This window comes from Marmota monax, unplaced genomic scaffold (genome assembly GCF_021218885.2).
Source record: "Marmota monax isolate L192 unplaced genomic scaffold, Marmota_monax_Labrador192_F-V1.1 WCK01_AAM20220418_F8-fsc00361, whole genome shotgun sequence".
Taxonomy (NCBI): Eukaryota; Metazoa; Chordata; class Mammalia; order Rodentia; family Sciuridae; genus Marmota; species Marmota monax.
The window spans coordinates 49,307-74,264 of record NW_026693580.1 but is presented as its reverse complement, the minus strand read 5'-3'; the positions used below and the strand labels follow the sequence as shown (position 1 = coordinate 74,264).

General features: G+C 40.8%; 2 protein-coding genes across 6 annotated transcripts in view; one reads left to right on the top strand and one right to left on the bottom strand.

Annotated features, from left to right (window-relative positions):
• Afg2a (AFG2 AAA ATPase homolog A) overlaps positions 1-7,454 on the bottom strand; it is a 262,839-nt gene extending 255,385 nt beyond the window's left edge. For all 4 annotated transcript variants that reach the window (XM_046459276.2, XM_058583966.1, XM_058583967.1 and 1 more), the window contains exons 1-3: positions 7,107-7,454; positions 3,339-3,463; positions 2,150-2,307 (exon numbers count right to left, since the gene is read on the bottom strand). In XM_046459276.2, the coding sequence (XP_046315232.1) occupies positions 2,150-2,307; positions 3,339-3,463; positions 7,107-7,233 (410 nt within the window). In that variant the 5' untranslated portion in view covers positions 7,234-7,454. The remainder of the gene's footprint in view (positions 1-2,149; positions 2,308-3,338; positions 3,464-7,106) is intronic.
• The window catches only part of Nudt6 (nudix hydrolase 6), a 36,750-nt gene continuing 19,235 nt past the window's right edge, over positions 7,444-24,958 (top strand). The window contains exons 1-3 of one of the 2 annotated variants that reach the window (XM_046459279.2): positions 7,444-7,908; positions 11,177-11,380; positions 15,183-15,238. In XM_046459279.2, coding sequence (XP_046315235.1) covers positions 7,695-7,908; positions 11,177-11,380; positions 15,183-15,238 — 474 coding nt within the window. In that variant the 5' untranslated portion in view covers positions 7,444-7,694. The remainder of the gene's footprint in view (positions 7,909-11,176; positions 11,381-15,182; positions 15,239-24,958) is intronic. The other variant, XR_009228190.1, reaches the window with a different exon arrangement.

The window sequence follows — 24,958 nt, the reverse complement described above, 5'->3', positions numbered from 1 at the left end:
TACTAAAAAATTAAAAAATAAAAAATTTAAAACTCAAGCTGATGACTACAAAATGTTTTGTGATTCATGTAAACACATCCCCAAAATTATTACTAAGGTGATAAAATGTCAAAAGGTGCTTTTAAAAAATGAATTCTAATCAAACCTGTACATACAAACTAAGTCAAAATCCTATTAGATGCAGAATATTCAAAAGGATAGATAATATACTTTAAAGTTAGGCTGAATCGAACAATTAGCCTTTGGTGAATGACCATTTAAAACTCAATAGTAATGACCCTCTGTTTACTAAAATGAATACAACGAGTTAAAATATGTGATCAGGTCTTTTTCTCAAGCAGTCTTCAAACTTAATTTTCACAGTAAGCTACTCCTTTCTTTACAACCACAAGAAAAATCAGAAGCCCTGACTATGCTCCAAGCCAACATGAAAACCACTGCTAAAAATTCAGCAATAATACTTCCTTTAATCTAAAATGTCAGGGTATGTTCTAATCATGGAACATGAGCCCTTAGTCCCTAAATTACATAGTACTCATTTAACTTGTGCTGTCTTACACACTGGGCCAATAGCCAGTCCCTACATGTGGCCACTATAGTACTTAAAATGTGGCTAATCCAATAAGGACCTAGGAATTAGACCAGAAACCCTACATCTAATAGAAGAAAAAGCCCAAATCACACTGGATTAGGCCCTGACTTCCTTAACAAGACTCCTAAAGCACCAAGACATAAAATCAAGAATCAATAAATGGAATGAACTCAAATTAAAAGGCTTTTTCTCAGCAAAAGAAACAATCAATGAGGTGAAGAGAGCGCTTACATTCTGGAAGCAAATTTTTACCACCCGCACATCAGATACAGTACTAATCTCCAGGATATATAAAGAACTCAAAAAACTTAACACAAAAAAAAACCCCAAACAACCCGATCGATAAATGGGCTAAGGAACTGAACAGATACTTCTCAGAAGAAGATATACAATCAATCAACAAATCTATGAAAAAAGGTTCAACATCTCTAGTAATTAGAGAAATGCAAATCAAAACTACTCTAAAATTTCATCTCACTCCAGTCAGAATGGCAGTTATCAAGAACACAAACAACAATAAGTGTTGGTGAGGATGTGGGAGAAAGGTACATTCAATTCATTGCTGGTGGAACTGCAATTGGTGCAACTACTCTGGAAAGCAGTATGGAGATTCCTCAGAAAACTTGGAATGGGACCACTTGTGCTGTCTCACTCATTGGGCCAATAGCCACCCAGCTATCCCACTCCTTGGTCTATAACCAAAGGATTTAAAAATAGTATATTACAGTGGCACAGCCACTTTAATGTTTATAACAGCTCAATTCACAATAGCTAAACTGTGAAACCAACCTAGATGCCCTTCAATAGATAGATGGATAAAGAAACCATGGTACATATATACCATGGAATATTACACAGCTTAAAAGAGAATAAAATCATGACATTTGCAGATAAATGGATGGAGTTGGACAATATCGTGCTAAGTGAATAAGCCAATCCCAAAAAAACAGGGGCTGAATGTTCTCTCTGATAAGTGGATGCTAATCTATAATGGTGGGTGGGGGGCATGGGTTGAGTGGAGAAACTTTGGATGGGGCAAAGGGGAGAGGAAAGAGGGGATAAGGGGGTAGGAAAGATGGTGGAATAAGGCGGACATCATTACCCTAGGAACAAGATTGCACAAATGGTGTGACTCTACTTCACATACAACCAAAGAAGTGAAAAATTCTGCTCCATTTGTGTATAATGAATTGAAGGGCTTTCTACTGTCACATATAACTGAATAGAACTAATAAAAAAAAAAAAAAATGTGGCTAACCCAAATTGAGATAAGCTATAAGTTTATCCTACAGCACACTGAATTTTGAAGTCTTATTTTGATAAAAAGGACATAAAACATCTTATTAGTAGTTATTATAATTATTACACGTTAAAATAAGATTCTACATATAATGGTTAAACAAAACATACTGTTATGATAATTTCACCTCTTTCTCTTTACTCTTTGTGGCTACTAGAAAATGCAAAATTAGTTATGTGGCTTATGTTTGTGACTCTCATATTTCTACTGAGCAGCACCAACCATACAGTCATGAAAGGGAGGAAAAGAAATCAAACCTCAGTGCCAAGTCCATTTCCTGAGCCTGCAGCACAGCGCCCACAAGAGGCTGCACCCGGATGGCATCGCCAGCCCTCACACCCACATTCTTCTGTGCTGCTTCACTCAGGCCAACCTTGCCTCCAGGAAATCCTGCCACTGGCCAGGCTGTATAGACCTGCCCATAGAGAGAGGAAGCAAGAAAATAAATTTTCTTGAAAATATTTTACAAATTTATTTTATAAAATATTGTTGTATTCTAGAATACCACTTATAAAGCAGAATGCTAAGCATAGCTAAGGACCTGAATGTGCAAAGCACAGTCCTTATACCAGAGTCTTTACAATCTGGTACAAACTGCAATAGAATAAATTCCACTTACAAAATATATGATAATACTACATAGGATCACAAAAATGAAGTTATTCGGATAAATAATATTGTGTCTCTGAAAATCAGGAGTGAACTCTCATTGAAATGTTGGAAAATTCAAAAGGTAAGTTTAGGAAATAAGAAAAAGACATTAACAGGTAATAAAAAGAAAATGAGAAAAATATTAAAAGCAAGAGAATTTTTTAAAGTAACCCAGGTTTGAACTTAAACTACACTTTTTATCAGAACATGGATCTCATCAATTTAAATGTTTGAGGAGCGAAGATTCCTGGCTTGAGTTCATACATCTATAGTCCTCTCTTCCACAGGACACAGCAAAGGATTTGAAAGTACAACATGAGCCCAGAACAATGAAACGAATGAGAAGGATGCCATCAGCAGACAAATGATTTTTAAATATTTCCAGAATATCCCCTGTAAATGAAACAAGTAAGCAAAGGAGCCACGGCAGAGGCAGGGGCTGGCAAGCAGGAGACAAAGCCTAGCTCCTGAAAATCCATGGTTCTGGGCTCAGAGTCTCAGGAGTGGTGAACAGCAGCAAGGAGAAACAAAGGTTTCCTTCTTAGCCCAAAATGACACTTCTACAGGGAAATATAACAGGTCGGGAGAAACAAAGGGTATGTCACTGCATCCTTGAGGAAAAGGACATGGCATTTTAAGGCCTACTATTCCCAAGATAGCTGTAGACATCAAAGAAAGGAGTAGTCTATATACATGTGAACGTTTTTCAAATGTACTTTTAATTTTCTTCTGCCTATGTTGAAGTCAAAATCAGAAACACCTCGAATATTTTAAGAAAATGAAAAAGACTCTTACCTCCTGCTTTCCCTCCAAACTGGTAAGCAATACTGGTCGACCTATACATATGTTTGCAGACTTCATAGTGCTGAGTCCCAGATGAACAAGGGAGTTCTGGAACGTTTTAGGAACTTTGCCATCCACTGTAAAGAAAGAGAAAATTAATTTTGTACTAGTTTTTAACTGAAGCTAAGGCATGCTTTCCTCTGGAGTACACAAGAATTCTATATCCACACAGCCACATGAATGTACTCACACACTCCAGAGAAAACACTGCCCCAACTCTTCTTGTAACCAATTTAAAACCAAGTCCTTCTAAGTATATGTCTACTGGCAATGTATGAGTGTTAACTAAAAAGTGTTAATTTTTAAAAAGATAATTTTTTTCTTAGTATTTTGGTTTCTATTTATGAATGGCAAATATGCTGCATTCAAAATTCCCTCCAGTCAAAAGTTCTTTGAGACAATGTTAATTTCATTTAAAAAAATAAACATATATTGGGCTGGGGATGTGGCTCAAGTGGTCGTGCGCTTGCCTGGCATGCGCAGGGCACTGGGTTCGATCCTCAGCACCACATAAAATAAAATAAAGATGTTGTATCCACCGAAAACTGAAAAATAAAATATTTTAAAAATTCTCTCTTAAAAAATAAACAAACAAACAAACAAACAAACATATATCACTGGTCCTGGGAGCACACACTTTCCTTTCAGTTAAGCATCTGGTTGCCCCAAGCCCAACACCACGAGGACCTTGGCAGTAGGTGGGAAGGCTCAATGGTCCCCGCCTTTCAAATAAAGCTGTCTGAGGTGTTGGAAATGTAGTTCTGTGGTAGAGAGCTTGCCTAGCATGCCTGAGCCCTGGGTTCAATCCCCAGCATCACAAAAATAAAACCAATCAAATAAAACTGTTTTGGAAAAAAAAATTAAACATAATTGAAATAGTCTCTATTTTTTGGAGATCAGATTCTAAGCTGAGTTAGCCTTGGCCTCAATAAGAACAGGTACATCTACCTGGCTTCTGAGCATTAGGTTATGCTTCTATTTCCCACCCACGTGCCCCAGGATGGAAAAACCACAGGCTTCCTTTAACATCTCCATGTTAACATCTCCTCCCTATCCATGTAGATCATGTTCAAATTCCCATCCCTGGCCTCCTTTCCCAAAAATTTGTCATTGTACTCTCTGCTTACATCAATCAATTCTCACCTGTCCACAAAACTCCCTCCACCAATCCTTACTACTTCAGTACTTTAAACATCCACTTTCCCCATTCACAATATTCCCCTTACTGAGCACCTTAAAAGTTTGGTCAACTTTGTTCACTAAACCTTTGCAGCTTTTGGCATTGTCGACCAAGTCTCTTCCTTCAAATAATCTCAAACAACCATGCAGTCATTCAACAAATATGTACTACTGCCTACTACATAACTGGCACTATAATTGGCATTTTTTTTTTCTTTTGATGGTGCTGGGGAGAAACCCACGACCATGTGTAAGTAAGCAAATGGTCTACCACTCAGCCTCAGCCCCATAATAGGCACTCCTGGTTCACAAATTCTGCCCTCAGGGTTCATAATCTAGCAGGATGAAGAAGTTATATAACAATCATTAAATAACGATATCACACACGAAGGTTCATACAACAAAATGATAAAAAGTGCTAGCAGGGCCTATAACGTGAGAGCTGACTTTATTTGAAAAAACCAAAGAATGCTTCTCAAAGTAATGCTGAATTCAGATCTGTAGGAAAAGTAGAAAACAACTAAATGAAGAAAAAAAAAATCATTCTCAGCCAAGAGTATAGCACATAGATGTCCTGGGCACAGAAGAGTAAGGGGCATCCTCCAGAGTACAGGCAGAGTGGCAGAGCACGTGAGGAAGGTCAAACCATCCAGAGCAGTGGAGGTGTCAACATGTTGGTCATCACTCTGACAGTATGGGAGCCCCGTGAATGAAAAGCAGGGTCATGACAGAATCTTCATTTCAAAAGATAATTTTGTGGGGTGGGCCCCGGGTCAGCCAGGGAGGACAGGGGTGGGTATAGCTCAGTGGTAGAGAGCTTGCCTAGTACATGTGAGGTACATGTAGATCCTCAGCACTACATAAAAATAAATAAAATAAAGGTATTGTGTCTATCTACAACTAAAGAAAATTTTTTTAAAGATTATTCTGGCTACAAAGTAGAAAAGAAATAAAAAAGGGACATTGACTAAAAGGCTGTGACATCAGTCCAGGTGAGAAATGGTAAAGTCTAAGTCGAAGTAGAAACGAAGAGGAAAACATCAAGGACTGCATGTATGCAGGAGATGTGAGAAGTGGGTCAGGGACCACTGGACGCTTCCAGATTCTATAATGGTAAAAAGTGAATAGGGTTAAAGTTTGTTCTGCTGGGGGAAACAGGGGATGATGAGGTCAGTCCTGAGGTACCTTGAGAAATCCATGAAAAAAATTTTGGACAGTGCTATTCAAAATGTGGTCTATGAAATATATTTATTACTGGTTAGATTATGAGATACATGCATACACACCCAGAAAAAAATGAGGATAAGCATTAAGAAGCTTTTATTGCAATTTAACACAACAATTTTACATCTGGTGGATCTAATAAAAACTTTTCCTTTATTTTTTTAACTTATTTTTCTAGTTCATTTTTATTGTGTTCTACAAAAGTGCCAAAAGTGTAACCTTTTGTACATTTTAAAACCTTCAGCACAGAGAGTTTAAGCAAAACAGTACAAAAGACAAGGGAATCAAGACTCTGGAACAACATGCGTTACAAAAACCAATTTGAAAACGTAGAGGTATGGATGGGGAATTGTTGGCCTTGGAAGATTTAGGACTAAGAATTAAGAGACCTCCACGTTTAATGGAAGGGGAGAAGCCTGCCGAGGAAACAAATACCCACAAGCGTGCAGAAAATAAGCGACTGAAGGAAGGAAGAGACTTCAAAAGGAAGAGACTGCCACAAGCTGCAAAGCTTTGGTGAAGAAAGTAATGTAAAATCATCCACTGGATGGAGATGATCAGTGACCACGGCAGGGCGGCTTCCACTCAAAGACAGGGTGGAAGTCAAGCAGGAAGAGGCCAAGGAGGGCGCGAGACATGAGAAGGAAGAGTCCAGGCCACTTAGTTTGGCCATGAAGAAATCAGAGCGGCGGTCCCAAGAAAATGCAGAGGTTTGAAGATGTCAGTGGGAAGGGCCCAGCTGGAGAAGGGGTGGAGCGGGTCAGCAAGGGAGAAGGGGCGGGCTACGGGTCAGCGAGGGAGGACAGGGGTGGGCCGCGGGTCAGCGAGGAGGGGCAAAGGGTGGGCCGCGAGTCAGCGAGGGAGGACAGGGGTGGCCGCGGGTCAGCGAGGGAGGAATGGGGTGGGCCGCGGGTCAGCGAGGGGGTACAAAGGGTGGACCGCGGGTCAGCCAGGGAGGAAGGGGTGGTCGCGGGTCAGCGAGGGCGTACTCTGACACCTTCGGAAGTGGGCAACCGCGAAGCCGGCCCCAGGACCGCCTTAGGGTCTGGACACACAGAAGCCCACTTTAGTCCGGTGCGTCGTTCAAAGCCACGGCGTCGGGCACGCTGGGCACTGGACGCCGGCCGTGGGCTGGCACCCCGCCCCGGGGCTTCGCGCCGCGCCACACCTGAGGGCCACCCCGGCTCCGGGGCCCGCGGGGTCGCGCAGGGCTGCGACCGGCGTCAGAGCGCGGCCCCGGCGCGCCGAGCGGACCCCGGCGCGGAGTGGCCCCGACCCCGCGTGGCCGACCGGCCCCCGCTCCCGCGGCGCCCTCACCCTTCTCTAGGAAGCTGGTCACCAGCAGGGCCCCGACCGCCGCTGAGCCGCAGGCGGCCACGGGAGGCGCGGGGGACCCGCTCTCCGAGGTCTGGCTCAGCCGCTTTCGGTGCTTCTTGGACGACATGGCCAGCGGGCGGAGGGCGGGAGAGCGGCAGAGCCAGCTGGGCGTGCGCGCAGCCGAGCGAAGACTTCCGGGGCAGAGGTCGGCGCGCGCGGCCCGCGCCGTAAAGCCCGGAGTGGAACGCGGCCCGGCTGCGGAGGTTCCGCTGCTGCCCAGGAGGGGGCGGTTCGGCGGCTGGAGCCGGCGCGTCCGTGGTGCATCCCTGAAGGAGCGGGCGCAGGGGAGCTTCGTCCCCCGCTTCACCTGGAACGTCGTTCGGTGTGAACGAGCGAACGCCACCAACGTGGGGAAGCGTCTCCCGCCCTCTGGCGCCGGGGAGCCCGGGACTCGCGGCCTACGCGGGGCGGCTTTGCTCGGCGGGGACCCCGCCCACTCGGCGGCGGCGGCGCTCTTCTGAGGCTTACGGCGTCAGCCGGGGCCCGCCGCGGGGGCTGACGGGACGGGTCGCGACGGGACGGGACGCGATGCGGCCGGTCGGGCGCTGCTGGCGCGCGGCGCTGGTGTGGGCGCGGGCGCGAGGCGCGGCCCTCAGGACGACGGCGGGGCGCCGCAGGGCCTCTGGGCTCTCGGGCGAGCTGCGCGGCGAGCCCGACAGGTTCGGGGGCGTGTCGGTGCGCTTGGCGCAGGGCGGCGCGCTGGACCGACTGGACGCCGCTGCCTTCCGCAGCGCCCTGCGAGGCAAGTGTCCGCGCGGGCCGCGGCAGCGGGGCGGCTCGGGGCGGCCCGGGGCGGTGGGGCAGCGCCAGCCCCGCGCTCGCCTGGTACCCTGGGCACCCTGCCGGTCCCGTCGACCCCACGGAGGTCCAGGCGACGAAGGCACTCCCGACCGCGGCTCTGCTAGCCTCGCCCGCTGCCGGGCCGGCGCCAAGCTGACCCCCCCCCCCCCAGGACCTCCATGCGTACGCTGGGGCGCTCGGCAGGCACCTGGGTCTGCAGGTGACGTCCTGCGCTTGGTCCCGGGTCCTGCCACGAGCCCTGCCGCTGAGAATGCGTCCCCTAGGGTGCTTCAGCGCGGAGTGCCCGCCCGGTGACAGACGGTGTGATCAGGCCGGCCGATCAGGCAGGCCACCGTGCAGGACACTCAGGAGTTCTGAAAGGACAACCTTGGTATCTTGATAATACGAATTCTGTGCCATTCAGGAATCATTAAATAATAGTCAAATTATTAAATGTTGATATTAAATAACTTATTGAATGATAAATAATTGTTTTTTTTAAAGATTTTTTCTATATGATGGGACCCAGGAATGGAGAGAATAGGGTAACTTCCCCTGGCTCTACATCTGTTCTTCCTGTACCCTGCTGCCCGATGGCCTACTGCAACAACTCCATTCTGTTGTCATTCAGTCAAACAAAACTGACAGTGCCTGCAGAGAGAACCATTGTTATCTCAGAGATTATCTCAGAGATAATCTGAGAAGAAAGCCTGATTGGAAAGTTGAACTCATTATGAATAACATCAGCAAAAGTTGTTAAGCTGTTCACACATAGAAGTCCACCATTCTTTATGTGTTCCTGTTTTATTGACAACTCAAAAGTTAGATGGTAATTATAACACAGATAATAAACTGCAAGGGTGTTTCTGATCTTTCTATGCCACTGAGTAGCTGTGCCACCTTAGGCAACCAGTTATTTAATAAATAGAGATTGAGCACTGGTGCATAATATGGCGCTAACCTAGATTGCAACTGTATAGAATATTAAATAGGGTGAGAAAGAAATGTCATCAGGTAACTCGGGATGAGTTCGAATCATCCTCACATGGTTAGTACTCTTTAAGTTCACATAATAGCATTTGTACATGGTTTAGGAAAGATTTATCTCTTTTTGTTCAAGAGAGACTTTTTTCCTTAAATATTTTTATTAGTTATTGATGGACCTTTTTATTTATTTAATTACTTATATGTGGTGCTGAGAAGCGCTCTACCACTGAGCCACAACTCCAGCCCTCAAGAGGTGGACTTTTATGAGCTGGACTTTGAGGGACAGATATAAGCCATGGGGATGGAAGGTGGTGGTGGAAGAAAAAAATCACTGAAGTTTGAGAAAAGGAAAGAATTAAGAAGTGAGTCTGAGACTTCAAGTATTGGTGCCAGAAACAAACAAGCTGGTATATAAAGCTAGTTTGGGACTGTATTATTCCGTTTTGAAAGTACTTTGAGAAGTTTTGAAGTTGCAGTCTTCAGGAAATGTCTGAGAGCAGTTAGAGAGCTGACAGTTACGTGAAGTCAGGACTAGGCACTAGCCTTGTGCCAAAGAGTATAAGATGCAAAACAGCAGCAAATAGCAGTGCTTTTGCAAAACCTTTTTCATTTACTCTGAAAGATTGGGAAGAAATACATGGCAATTCCTGACTGCAATCTTCAAGTGTTGGTTATAGGTGTACATACATGTCAGAACTCATCAACTTGAGGTTGTGTCTCAGCGGTAGAGCGCGTGCCTAATGTGAGCCCTGGGTTCAATCCTCAGCACCACATAAAATAAAGGTATTGTGTCCAACTACAACTAAAAAATAAATATTAAAAAAAAAACCTAATCAACTCTAAGATTTCTGCACATTGCTTTAATTAGACCTCTGTTTTTTAAAGATTTAATCAGAGAAAAGGTCAGAAGGATCTGATCCCATGGCCTCACAGCATGCTAAGTCAGGCCAAATCTGTTAAAGGCACTGTTCTGGGCACACCAACTTTCGAGAGAGGCATACAGCATGGTCCTTGGCTTGGAGGAGCTTGCTGCAGAGCTGAGGAAGAGAAGAGAGGGAAAAGTTCCCTGAACAAGTGCTCAAGCCTCCCAAGACCCATGCTTCAGGGTTGGGGCCAAAAGCAAGTGAGATGACGCATAGGGAAAGTGACCGGAAAGGGTTCTCAAATCTCTAAAATTGCGAAGTATTCCTTTCTTCACCCCTGCCTTTGTCTTTCATGGTTGTGAGTACTTGACTAATGTTGTAAAGCAGTGAAACTTAGCAAGGTTAAATGAATTGGCATCTTTATCCCCTGGCTTAATCTTATGTAATGAAGTAAGAAACTTTAAAAAATTCAAAGACAAAACCTATCATGTTCATTGGGGAATTTTTTATAACAAAATTAGAAATAAATGTCTATGAGTAGAAGGTTGGTTAAGAAGCTTATGAATACCTACATATGGAAAACTTGGAGTTATTAGGAATGTATATTCATTCAAAGAATTTTGGTGACTTACCCCAGAATGTTTAAGATATGTTGTGAAAGACATAATATAAGCTGTATGTGATATGATGTTACTTAAAAAATTCATGAAAACAAAAAAATTTTAGATATTTTCAAACTAGTAAAACATTAAGGTTAATTCATTATCTTTATTTTCAAGGTTTTCTAGAACTAGCATAATTATTTTAAAATAATTATATGCTTTTGACCATCTTGAAATTTATAAACCAAAAATAATTATGGCATAACTCTTTAAGTGCAAGTAAAAGTCCTTAATAAAGATCAAGACTAAGGGTGTTAAAAGAAACCATTGGCTGGTGATGTAGCTTGGTAGTGGAACACTTATCCTGCATGAAGCCCAGGGCTTGATCTCCAGCATCACAAAACAGAGAAAGAAACAGCATTAAAATTGTATTCCATTTTGTTTAAATCAGTTTATTTGTCTATTCTGCAATTAACAACACCTGTTATGTGCCAAATATTGTCTTCAGTTGGTATGGATGTGAAGATCAGCACTGTGTTCTCCAGGATTTTGATCTGGTAGAAAATCATATAAATAAAGTGGTAATTATGAAAAACATGGTAGTAGCCATGCTGGTGATGTGAACAGGACATTTTGGGATCTCTCCAGAAAGCTAATCATGAGGAAGTACATCCCTAAAGATGGCTTTCTGGAGGAAGTGACACCCTGAGCCCAGTTTTAGTTTATCCTATTTGTCTCACTGTAAAATGTTTACAGATTCTTATCTTCTACATTTTAGCTGCAATGCATGAGTGGCGATCAGAAGGTAAAATAGCCGTCTGGCTGCATATTCCCATCCTCCAAAGCCGATTTATTGCCCCTGCTGCTTCCCTGGGCTTCCGCTTTCACCATGCAGAATCGGACTCATCAATGCTGACCCTGTGGCTGGGAGAAGGGCCCAGCAGATTACCAGCGTATGCCACACATCAAGTAGGAGTCGCAGGTCAGTTTCGAACTCATGGCCACTAGAGTTCACTTTTTAAAGTTCCTTAAGGGTAACCCAGTTTCTTTCTTTGATGAATGATTTTGTTCAGTGATTATCTTCCTGAAACTGTTGCAGAGCTTTTAAATAAATGAAAGTTGCTTTACAGATCAGCAGAGGGCATCACAAAGAACTGGCACATTGAGAGCTGAATTCCAAACCTGTTCTCAAACAGTGGCATGACTTGGAATCAGGAAATAAATTCATTCAACCTAAATAAACAAAACAATCAGAGTCTCTAAAGGATGAAATTTATTTAGAAATAGCCGAGTATTGCAATGGGAATACAGGTACCATGGTAAACTATGAGTGTGTTCAAAGAAGTTGAGGCCAGGACAAAATTTGAGAGACAGATGTGAGTAGAATTTTAGCAGGTATTTGGAAATGGTTATCACTGGGCCACAGTGATTAATAATAAAAGTACAACAGTCTGAAGTTGAACAAAGAGTTTCAGGGCAGATGTCCTCATAGAGGTATTTTTTTATGTTATCGCGGTGGCCTCTGAAAGCTGTGGTTATGGCAGAATGTTGTGATGATTACCATCAGGCCTCCTGTACGACCGGCCCTTCATAACCTCCCAGCCTTATTCACTTTTTCCTTTTTTTGGTTAGGTTTACCACAGTGAATCTATTTTGATTCTGACAATTTTCATGTTCTTATCACACATATTAGTACTACTAAACATACGAATCTGTACAGTAAAATATAGCTTAGGTTGAGTATAAGGTAAAGAGAACCAAATTGAATATTACTTCTTAAAGACATTTAGGTTAAGCTATTGTGCCAAACCATTATTTAAAATGGCATGATTTAATGACAGTGTAGAACTTCATAGTCTGATTAGCTTCATAGATATAAATTGAGAGAATACTATCTTCCAATAAAGACAGGGACTCACATAGTAGAAGCCATCAAAATCAGAGGGCTTATTAAGACAGACTGATGATTCAGTAGGTCTGGGGTGGGATCTAAGAATTGGCATTTCTAATAATTTTCCTGTGGCTAGTTCTGGTATTGCAGCTTTTGGTCTTAAAAACACCCTTTGAGAACCAGGATTAAGGAGATTCTTAAATGAAAGCAATAATATGTATTAAATAGTAATTTATTAATAATTTTAATTAGCAATTTTATATAATTTACAAGCGTTTTAAAGCTATTTTGCACATAAGAAGTGTTTTAAAGGATTTATTCAAGAAGTCTAGTAATGTCTTCTCTATCTGAAGTCTTAAGCTTTCCATTCAGCTTCATTACAAACGATTGTACTTGATAATTGGGTGACAGCCTCACTTCATTGGAAAGTCATAGAAATAACTCTCATTCATTGTCATGGTTTCTGATTGAGTTTGCAATCATTACCATAGAATTGGTGACATATACACGAAGAGTATTCCATGAGAGTTTATAAGTAAGTATTGTATTGTCTCATATAGTTTAGGAGTTCTAGAGGACTTCAAGAATGGGAGATGTGGAACTTGACCAGTAGTGAAGGATAACTAGGATCAGAGGGGGCTCTTAGGGATAGGAACAATCTAATGCAGAGATTTTTAGGTGGAGAGAAAATAGTCGATGTTATTATGAGCAACAGAAGGACAGAAGGTTGCTCATAGTATGGCTGGACCAGAGTGAGCTGTGGCTTCTTCCCTGGTTAATTACCCTCACAAGCCAGCACCTACTAGCCTGGCATCTACTGACTTCTTCCCCTGCAATGTGCTTCCTCAGAGCTTTGTCCAGTTCTTGACAGTTGACGGTTCTGCACAAGTGTCTCCTCCTCAGAAAAGCTCCTGACCCTCCTGTCTAAAACGGGGTTCTCCTGCACACCAATCCTATCAGCCTTTGTCCCTTTATCTAGAGCCACCTGTCTTTATTGCACATAACACAATTGGGAATCCTATCCCTACAATAATATCAACTCCATGAAGGTGGGTATTTTAAGTCTCCTTCACCACTGTATCCTCAAGCAAAGACAGTCTGGCCTAAAGCAGACACCCGGGATTTCTTGAGTGAATGTCAAACCTTCAAGTGGAAATGAGCCCTTGGAGTGCCACATTGTACTGTAAAGAGTGCCTACTTGGGGGGCTTGGTTTGTGGTTCAGCGGTAGAGTGCCTACCTAGCACATGGGAGGCCCTGGGTTTGATCCTCAGTATCACATAAAAATAAACAAATAAAGTAAAGGTATTGTGTCCAACTTAAAAAATAAATGAAGCCAATTAAAAAAAAAAAAAAAAAAAAGTGCTTACTTGGAGCCCAGACTGGCTGCCAGGCTCCACTCTCCCTCTAGGCTGCATGAACTCAGGTACTCAGGATGTTCAGCGGATTCTTTTGATGAACACCCTAGACAATAATGCACACAAAGCAGTAAGCACAGTCTCTGGCCATAAGCTGGGAATTTCCACTTGATCTCTGACCTAGGATTGATTTAGCTCTTGTGCTGTGGCCAGCAGGGGTCACTCAAGTTGTGTGTACTGGTTCTGTGCTCCTGTTACTAGTGAATTCATTAGGGAAAAGTTCAAGGTGGCTAATCACAATTTTTATACTTTAAGAGTAGGTTTCCTTGCATGCTATCCCTTGGAAAGTCCAATTTCATCATAAATTTTATAATAGAATCCATCATCATTAATTACACCTCATTTGGTTTTACTCTTGTTTTAAAACACTAAATGGGATTTCAGTTTTCCTTGTGTTACAAATACCTATTCCCTTTACATATTTTATCTCTACATAGTATTTATTACCATATGTTGTGTATAAGGACTCAATATTGAAAGAATGGCTGAATATGTGGAAAATATCTTCCCACATAAACAAATGTTTACGTTATCCCAATAAAGATCATTAGACTGTTATTTATATTTTTGACCCAGGATTGCTCAAAGATAAATGCTAGCATAATCTATAGTGCACTAAGTAATGTGTATAATTAATGAGTAAATGAAATAAATGGATTAGAACTTTAAACTACAAAAAGAAATATTTGTGTTATATGTTAAAAAGTTGTGTACAATTAGCTTCATAAAGGTCCTGAACTGAATATTAAGATACTAGGATTTGGATTGTTAGGGGTCAGAGGCCTGTGTTCTATGCAGTGATTCAAGAAAGAATGAAAAAGCAAATGCATTTATTCAGTGAACACTTTTAAATGCATGCTCTGAATATCTCTCTTCCCAAATCCACACACTGAAGCCTAATCCTTAGTGTGAGGCTGTGAAGAGGGGAGGCCTTTGGGCAGTGGGATCCAATCCCTCATGAAGGAGGCCTGAGGGAGTTTGTTTGCCCTTCCACTGTGTGAGGACATAGCAAGAAGACACTAAGGAGTGGGCCTTCTCCAGACACTGAGCCTGCCAGGACCTCAGTCTTGAACTTCTCAACTTATAGAACTATAAGAAAATTGTGTTATGATAAGCCACCAGTTTGTGGTAGTTTATTATAGATGCCAAATGGACTGCAACAGGCACTTAAAATTATCTGAACACTATAAAGAAAATGCCGTGAAAGGATAGAAAGATTGTGTACCAAGAGAAATAGACAATCTAGAGAAGCTTAAGCAGATGATTATGCTACAACTTAGTATATACTAGAACTAAAAATAACTACTGAACAATCAATTCCTTGCTCAGGAGATTTACAAGTCTTCATGGATGAGATGATATCTGAACTAGGCCTTCAAGCATGGGTAGGATTTTGATGACCACAGATAAGTATGGGAGGAGTCTAAGAGAATGAAATTAATATTTCTTGATTATCGTTTATTGTTTCTCCTAACAGGAGCTGTATTTGATGAGAGTACTAGAAAAATATTGGTCGTACAAGATCGAAATAAAGTAAGTTGCTCCTGCATTATAATGCTTTCCAAATGTTTGGAAAATGTAGAAATTTTGACATGCCTAAGAAATTGTAGAAACTTAAAGGAATTTATAATTTAAGGAATTATAGAATCTAGAAGTTATTTCTAAGCAATTATGGATCATTTTGATATTTTTTTCCAATCAAAAAGTACTAGAACTCAGAAGGCTGAGGCAGGAGGATCATAAATTCGAGGTCAATCTCAACAACTTGGTGAGACCCTCAGCAATTTAGTGAGACCTTTTCTCAAAAATTTTTTTAAAAAATTTTTTAAAGGGCTGGAGATAAAGCTCAGTGGCAGAGTGCCCTTGGATTCAATTCCCAGTTACAACTTCACAAAAAAAAAAAAAAAAAAGTTATTTTTAACTAGTTATGGATCATTTAAATATTTATAAATATTTAAATATAAGATCAAGAAGTACTTATACAAGCCGGGCACAGTTATGCATGCCTGTAATCCCAGCAGCTCCAGAGCTGAGGCAAGAGGATCTTGAATTCAAAACCAGCCTCAGCAATTTAGCATGGCCTTAAGCAACTCAGTGAGACCCTGTCTCTAAATAAAATACAAAATGTGGCTGGGGATGTGGCTCAGTGGTCAAGTGCCCCTGGGTCATCCCCAGTACCAAAAAAAAAAAAAAAAGATATAGTTCAGTGGTAGAGGCCCTGGGTTAGACATTCTTCCATGCATTTGGGTGTGTTCCACTCTGTGCCAGGTGCTGAGAGTACAGTGATTTGTAAGACGCTCTCCCTGATGCCCTTCAGCTTACTGTTTATTTGGACAGGCAGTCATAGAGCAGATAATTATAGTTAACTTTGACTGTAAGGAGCCCCTGAAGACTTTTCAGAAGGGGTGACACTTAAAACAAGTCTAGGAGAATGAGTAGAAAGTGATGAACTAGTTTAAAAAGGGGGTAGAAAAGCAAGCTGAGAACATTAGATTTGAATGTGTAAAGGCACAGAGTTCACAAAGGGACTGGCATGGTGTGGGAATAATAGTAAGAGTTCACAGAGGTCGGGAATGTAGGAGTGTTAAGATTTTTGACCTGAGAACCAGGCTGGGAACAAATATGAAGTACCTCATACCAAAATAGGTCTAGGCAGCTAGACACTAAGGAGAGCAGTGTCATGAGTAGAAATTGGATTTTTCTCCCAGAAGTTTATAACTCAGAGTGAGAAAGAATAGTTACTTAATACTTTCTGAGACTTAAGTAAATATCAATAAACAGAATCAAAATATTTCCCTATATGTTTTTAAAATTTAAATTATTTGTAACAATGGCTGAAATCAGTGTCATCTTCTCAGAAATGCTATCTTAAAGTCATTCTTAAATAAGGAACTTTTGAGGTTTAAATTAAGGCAGAATCTGTCACTCAATTAAAGCATCTTATCATCAACAAAAATTTATAGAGACCTAATGTCATTGTCTAGCTCTCAATAGATTTTGTATTTAAATTGGGGGAAAAACACATATATTTGGTGAGAACGACTAAATGGGACCAGGAGGGCCTAGTTTTAGGGGTGCCTGGGGTTTAGATTTAAATGTAAACAGTTAATCATGTACAGATTGCAGTCATGGTGATAAAGTGGTAGTGATTAAATAGGGGGAGGGTAATGCAACAATAACCTTCAAATCAGCCCAGCAGTAGCATACCAGGTGAGAAGAGGGGATGTAAACAGCAGACTTGGTGTAAGGATGACAACCTACCCCTGGGCAAGTCTCCATGCCCATTTTCTCATCTTTCAAATCTAGTCCTCATACCTTCCTGGGGAAGGGATTTGTTAACTATCTGCTCTGTTCTTTCCACTGAATCCCTTCCTAGTACTTGAGCGAATGAAGAAGGAAATGCACAGCAATGGAAAACTACTCTGGGCAGAGTGACCTTATGCACAGTTTAATGATTTGTTCTCTCATTTGTATCAGTTTATATTTATAGCAATACACAATAGAATGCTGAGCACATTTTCTTTTTTTATTTGTATGACAAGAAAGAGCTATTTTTTGGCAAGAATTTTATTAATAAGTAAAGTTGTCTATTCACAGAAATAGCTAATGACTGAAATAGATGCAAGTCTTGTATACACTTGAGAGAGTCTTCCTTTATTAAGGATTGTACTTCACCAGTAACCATTGGGTATCCAACCATTGGAGGTCAAGATTTTTCTGTTGAATTTTTCAAAGTTAAGTTGCATATATTTAAGGAGTTATTTGTATCATTTACTTTAAATGTATAACTATCTTAATAATTCCAAATACAGTTAGAAATACTTCCAAATCAGGAAAAATTACTGGAGTGTGAAGTACCTTGCCTCCTCGGGGCACAGCATCCAGGGGCAGTGGGAGGGCCCAGCAGCTGACACAGTGTGGTGGGCTCTCCTCCTTCCCTCCCAACAGCCGCTGTGGAACTAGCATCAGCAGGGCCTGTAGTGGCTCCTTGTGTGCTGAATGTGTCTGGCAGGAGCAGGTACGCTTTCCGCTTTCCATACGGAACCAGAAATGGCTGCCAAAGTGTTGAAGGCACAAGCATGGAGTCAGAAAGATGCACTAGAAAAGGAAGCTTCTTTGAGTAACAAAAGGCCAAAAGAAAGAGTTTAAAGTGTTTTGTAGTTCTTTTACATTTCACATTGAATAAATGATAGCCACCTCTGAGATATGGTAGAAATGACAAATACATAATAGATTATTCTCAGAAATTGGTTTATAAAATGTACGTTAGAACAAGGTCGAGATTTTAAATGATCTAAAATTATTTGTGATCCATGTATAAATTATACATACATGACATAAGCAGACCACTGAATTACTAAGCTATTGGTGAACTTTTAAAATTTCCATGGGTTTTCTTTGCTTAAATCTTTTATCTTTACCTCTTGTCACCACAATATGATTATTTAATTAATGGATGATATATATTTAAGTTTTTTCTATATAATCAAAATAAAAAAACAGAACCATTATCTGATATTTTCTTTAAAAATATTTTTAAATTATTATTTTAAAGTTCACTTCCAGTAAACTAAAGTTTCAACTACTTAGCACAAATGAAACAAGATGTGAAAAAATACTTCATCTATACTAAATAAAAAGGAAAATTGTATTGTCTGGCCATTTTGGAACCCCTTTCCACCTAGCAGATCTGCCTGCCATATGATGAGCAGACAAGATCCTTGTCCTCAGGCAGTCTGATGTTCCAGCTTCTTGTTTTTAATATTTTATTTTAGTTGTAGATGGACGCAATACCTTTATTTTATTTATTTATTTTTATGTGGTGCTGAGGATGGAACCCAGGGCCTCACACCTGCAAGGCAAGCGCTCCCCACTGAGCCCCAGCCCAGCCCAAGTTCCAGCTTCTTACAGGCACTTGTCCAGTTTTGCTAGATTGCCTGTCCTATGCTTAGGCTTCAGTTCACTCATCACTCATCAGTTCACTCTCACGGGCCAGAGAGATTAGGAGAGTTCAGCGTGGAGATGACAGCTACTGAACTATGCAATCAGGATTTTATTTCTTCAAAATTTTATCAAATTTTAAATTATAGTTGGCTGTTTTGTATTCAAGCATGTGGGCACATGTAACTTCTAGCTAAAAATAAGGAAAACAGACCTAAAATAGTGTTACATGAAAGAAGTCCAGAAATGATGCCCTTGGTTTTGATCCTATCAAGAGAGCCTGAATTCATGTATAACATCTACAGTAGTCTTATGGTATTCCTCTTCTGTTCCTACCCCATTTAGATGTATTTCAAGTCCAGTCTACCTTATGATCACCTTAGACATGAAAATATAAAGATAATAGCTACATGTGGACTCAGGCTCATGTTACCAAAGATACTTTTCTTTTCCTGAGATCTATCATGTATTGTATCAGTATACTCTAACAGAATCGGGTTTTTTTAATAGTTGATCTGATACCTCCCTGAAAGACAACTTAAGCTGAGCTGGGCACAGTGCACATGCCTATAATCCTAGCAGCTAGGAAGGCTGAGGCAGGAGGATCTTGAATTCAAAGCCAGCCTCAGCAACTTAACAAGGCCCTAAGCAACTCAATAAGACCCCATCTCTAAATAAAATACAAAAGAGGGCCAGAGGTGTGGCTCAGTGGTTCAGTGCCACTGGGTTCAATCCCCAGTACCAAAAAAAAAAAAAAAAATTAATAAGCTGAGTATTGTTAGTTAACAATAAGGTGGTCCCATTGCACAGACTTTAGGCATGAAACAATATGCTGTGTTACAAAGCATATTACTGAAAATGATATTTATATGCTTATTTTTAAAAACATTTTCATAGGCACTTTAGTTGCTCAGGAGCTTTGATCAATCCCTGGTGATTATGAGTATAGTTTGTAGGTTTCTTTTGTGTTCAGTAGGGACAAATATGTTAATAAAATGTGATTACTGATGCTTATTAATCCACAGGATGTGTGAGGATGCAAACAGAGATACAGCCAGAGAGGCCAGTGAAGCCACTGCTTTATAGTAATTAAGATGAGCAGAAGGAAGGCTTACACCAAGATAGTGATATGAAAAAGGAGGAAAGATGTTTCTAGGAACTGGTGACCGTGACTTTGTTAAGAAAAGGAATAAGTTTTAAATCATTCAGTATTTTGAGCTGGGAGGAGATGCTGGAATAACGGTATCATCAGCAGATTCAGGGGGTATTGGGAAGAAAAATGATGAATTCACTAAAGGGCATATTTGGTTGGATTTTAAAAGATATTTAAATTGAAGTACCCTCACATTTCTTCTCATTCCTCCTGATGAATTACTGAGGACAGAACAGATGTTGGGTGTCAATTCTCTAGGTTCTTATGGTACCAAAAAGAGGTATTCCTTATTCTTTATAACTTCCACTGTCATAACCCATAAGTACTTTGAAACTCCAGGCAGTGGCCCTCACCCTCAGGACTGGATACAGGGAAATATTGGTGTGCGGGGCTGGGGTTGCACTGCCTGTCCTTAAATAAGCTTGTAGGGAATTTATTATGACTTCCTGTGGCTGCAGTTCCAATTCTTATACCCTATGTAATCGTGCCCTGAGGAGTCATGCCATGATGTAGCTTGAACGTGGCCAACAAGAAGCACTGCACAAAAAGCTGAACAGAGTTCTGTGTTCTAAACGCAGGTGAAGGGTTGATTCTAGGGATTGTCTGGTAAGAATAGTTGTCAGTGCAGGATGAAGTGGTTGAAAAGTATGAACAACAATACATCAGTTCACTCTCACAGGCCAGAGAGATTAGGAGAGTTCAGCAGGGGGATGACAGTGAATTCAACTGTCTGGATCTAAGTTGGCTCACCATTTTTTGAAATAAATTATTTGGAAGTAAGGATTTGTTAGACATCATATTAGGAAAGGAAGGTTGAACACCAAAAGACCTTTTTTGTCTGGTATAATTCTGGAGTGTGTCTTTTAACAGGGAAGTTTTTACTTGGTTATTTTAGAAGATGTTAAACTTTAGTTATGTGCAAAGTGCCTCACTTAGGAACGAAAATTAACATTTATGGCACATACATAGGGAGAGAAATGAGTTGTCTTATTCCCAGTATCTTTAATTATTGTTTTGGAATGAAATTTACTAATTAATTATATAAACATACTCTATTTTAGCACATGAATGTATCATTTAAAGAAAAATGTAGTTCTCCATACAGGTGAATATATGATTCTTATTGCTCTGATTTTTCTTTGTGTGTGGCTGCATTTGAACAGCCGAGGAATGTCCCATTGCATCATTTTATGTTTGCTGCATCTTTAGTTGAAGACTTGAGTATTTCACAACAACCCATGAGGGGTTTTATTCCCATCTTACAGATGAAGAAACCAAGTCACAGAGACTAAGTATTTTGCCAAAACATACATAGATAATGTAGTGGAACCAAGATTCTAATCTAACTTGGAATTAAGTTATCTTTGGAAAAAACTAAACAAAGAAAGGTTAGGCTAAGTCTAAAATTAATCATTCATGTAAGAGTGATAAACCTCTCTCCTTCCATACCCAGTTACTAGTCTGGAATACTCAAGGTTGTCCAGTAGTGACAGCACATAGAAGGGTAAATAAATGACGTGACCATGTGTGTGTGTGAGAGATGTATAAACACGCATATACATATGACAGTTTTCCTTATTTCCTTTCAGATGACAAAAATTGATCCAAATGTAAAATGAACTTAGAATTAAATGTTATAATCTAAGAGCCATGAAGAGGCAACTTCTGAGAAAATTTAATGCATTAAGAAACTGGATTTTCTTTTTAGGAAGAGCATTTAGCATTCAGTGAATGCTTTCCAGTTTTATGCCAGCCTGTATACTCCTTACTAATCAAAGTAACCATCATAACAACCTATTATCATCACCATCTGCAACCTTGAAAACTCCATGAGAGAGGTGAAGTCATAGAGTTGAATTGGGAACTCTGTTTGCCAGTGGTGGTACTGATGCAAGTTAATTGACAACTAGATTAACAGAGCAGAGTTCCACAGGGTAAGGATTTATATGTCAACATAATAAGAGAAAGGGATAGCACTCCTAGAGATACATGCAAGGTATGGCAGCCAGCTTCTGATAGTTTTTTACTGCAGTTCCTCCTCTAGGTGCTAATTAATGATCAGCCTAATGCCTAGCTGAAAGCTCCCACCTCTCCCCCAAGTTCCCTCTACTCTACACATCCTAGATTAATAGCAGCTTCATTCTCAGAAATCTCTGCCTTTAATAGGATAAAGGAAGGTCAGAAAATGTCTCATTTGCCATCGGCTGTATCTCAGATGTCTTCAATGTAACTTATGCCATTCTGGTGGGTTGTGGGTCCCTCCAGTTGGGAAGATACATCACCCAAACTCAAAATCCCTCACAGGAAGTGCTACTTACCCAGTCCTGGTGTCTGCCAGATGTGAGGAAAACTGCAAACTGGATTTTGCTGATACTAGGAAAGAACTGCTGGCAGCAAAGCAGACTGCAGGAATGGTGTGCCCAGGAACCACAGCACAGGAGAGTACAGGAAATAACTGTCACCCTTCTCCAGACTTGGAGTTTGTTGGTGGAGCCTGAAAGGGAGTCACCTGGCAGTGCAGAGATTGGTTAACAGAGGTCCTGTGCCAGCATCACGAAGCTGGGTACTGACAGAAGACCCCACCTGTGGACTCTGCTGCTCTGCAGGGGGAGCCCAGCAATCAGCCTCCAGGTGCTTGTGCTGTGAAGTCTGAGAGCAGCTGAGCTAGCAACTTGGGCTTCCAAATTCTGCTGGTGTTCAGACCTGCCAGTCATCGGTTTGAGAAAGTGCTGCTTCAGATTTAGTCAGGTTTTCACGTTCCCCCCACATTCGTAGAACATTGGCACTGGTAGAAGCTAGGCAGATTGATATTATGTTATAATAGTGGTTTCTTTGCAGAGTAAGTAAGAATGATAATTTTAAATAGAGTTTTGATTTTTTTTAAGTTATAAGCAGTGATCCATTTAAGAACAAAATATGCAAATCAAGTATGGATGTCTATTTTAGCAACAAAAATAGTGAGAAAAGGAATCATTTACTATATTTTGGCATTATATGGAATTTAAACATAATTGAACAAGTACTTATTAATAAATTTTATATATTATAAATAATTAGAATTATTTTCAGACATTCAAGCCAGTTTTCTCCTTTACAGTTTTTTGTTTTGTTTTTAAAAGCATGTGTGTGGTACTATAAATCACATCTAAAATTTGGGGGCCAACAGAGGTGAGGCAAAGAACCTCACCCCCCCACAGGTGCAAAGGCCTATCCACAAGTATGGCTGTATGCTGGACCGGTAGTCAGTGACGGGTATGATCCAATTGCAGTGGTACCAACCTAAGACAGGAGGCTGACGCCTAGAGGTCAGTTCATCCGATGACGGGTAAGGACCATATGTTGAATTGGACTGCCTAACAGGCACGGTCCCTAAGCCACATGCTTGTTGTTTAAACAGAGAGGGGGAGATGTTGAGAGCCACAGCCAAAGGGGCCCCAGCAAACTTCCAGCTGCCAGCAAGTCTGGGCTTTGCACATGCTAGGCAAGTGCTGTACCACTAACCTACATCCTAGGCCTGTGAAGTGTTTTTTATAGAAAAAATGTAACCCTCAGAATGATTATATGCACACACTCAAAACACAGACCTAACAGGACATTTAAAGTGTGTCCTTTCTCCTTCCCAACCCCGTGGCTTTGAGTAATAAAAAGATCTACCAGTGGCTTGACCTTACAAATTGAGTGCTAACATACTGTGTTCAGGTTAGAGGCCTATTCATTGATTTATTAAATATTACTGGGTTCCTTTTCATACTGTGCTGTATGGCCTTTTAAGCACTGGGCATAAATTAGTAAACAATGCAGAGTTTCTACATCTGGAGCTGACAGTCAAATACATTGATACAAATAATAAAATGAATACATAAGATGGAGATGTGTTACTCAAAAAATAAACAGAGCAGTGATAAAGAGAACGACTGGTTTGCAATATTATACATTAGTTTCTGTACACCTAGCAGCTAGCACTCAAAATTTTTGTTGAATGAATCAGCCAAACTATGAGAGATTTGATGGTAGCTTCCAAGTCATTGGTGATTATAATATTGTAGATAATGAGATTAATCTCAATACACCAGGTTCAAATCCTAGAAAGTGAGTATGGTGGAGTCAAGATTAGACAGTGGTGATAAAAGATAACCAGATTTCTGGTATCTAGCCAGGTAGGAATAAAGGCAGAACAAGAAGTTAAAATAATACAAGAGAACCAAAGGGAAGAGGCAAGCAAGTCTGTGCCCTTGTTCCAGGTTCTTGAGATATGACTGAAAGAAATTAGTAAACCAGGCACGGCGGTGCACGGCTGTAGTAAACCAGGCCCAGCGGTGCATAGCTGTAATCCTAGCTACCGGGACTTGGGGCAGGAGGATCTCAAGTTCAAGACCAGCTTATACAACACTGCAACACCCTGTCTCAAAAGAAATTTTTTTTTTATTAAAGGGTTGGGGTTATAGCTCAGTGGTAGAGGCTTGTGTGCAAGGCCCTGGGTCTGATTCCCCTGTACCAAGAAAAAAGAAACAAAGAAATTAGTAGTCTTTTGGGGTTGTTGTTACAGAAACTTCTGGTTAGGATTTCAGGAACCATATCCAGGGAACAATGTCCTAGCTAAGCCTCTGCTCAGGAAAACAGAAAATGTCTATGGAATTAAGAAACTAGTGAGAAAAAGGGATCAGAAAATGAATCATGCTCTTTCACCTATCCTAAAAACCTTAAAATAGATTTGAGTTTGTCTTCAGGACAAATGTAAAAGAAACAGCACTCTTAAATTTGAAATTGCAGAGAAAGTATCTAACCTTCTGTTAGTATCAGTGAAAAATGTATTAGCAGAGTGCCTTTTGTCAACACCTGAAATGCCTAGTTCCTGAACTTGCAATTACTAACTCTAGGAAGGGGAGGATTGCAAAGGAATCCAGGAGACCATCCTTACCTCTCCTACAGTCTTCTGTTTTCCACACACACGTCAAATTTTTATATATTGTTGATGGACCTTTATTTTACTCACTTATATGTGGTGCTGAAAATCAAACCCAGTGCCTCACACATGCTAGGCAAGTGCGCTACCACTGAGCCACAATCCCAGCCTGACACATTAGATTTGTAACTAGCAAATGCATAAGAAAATTTGTCCTCCCACCACCATTCCAAATTATGACAGAACTACTCTAGTA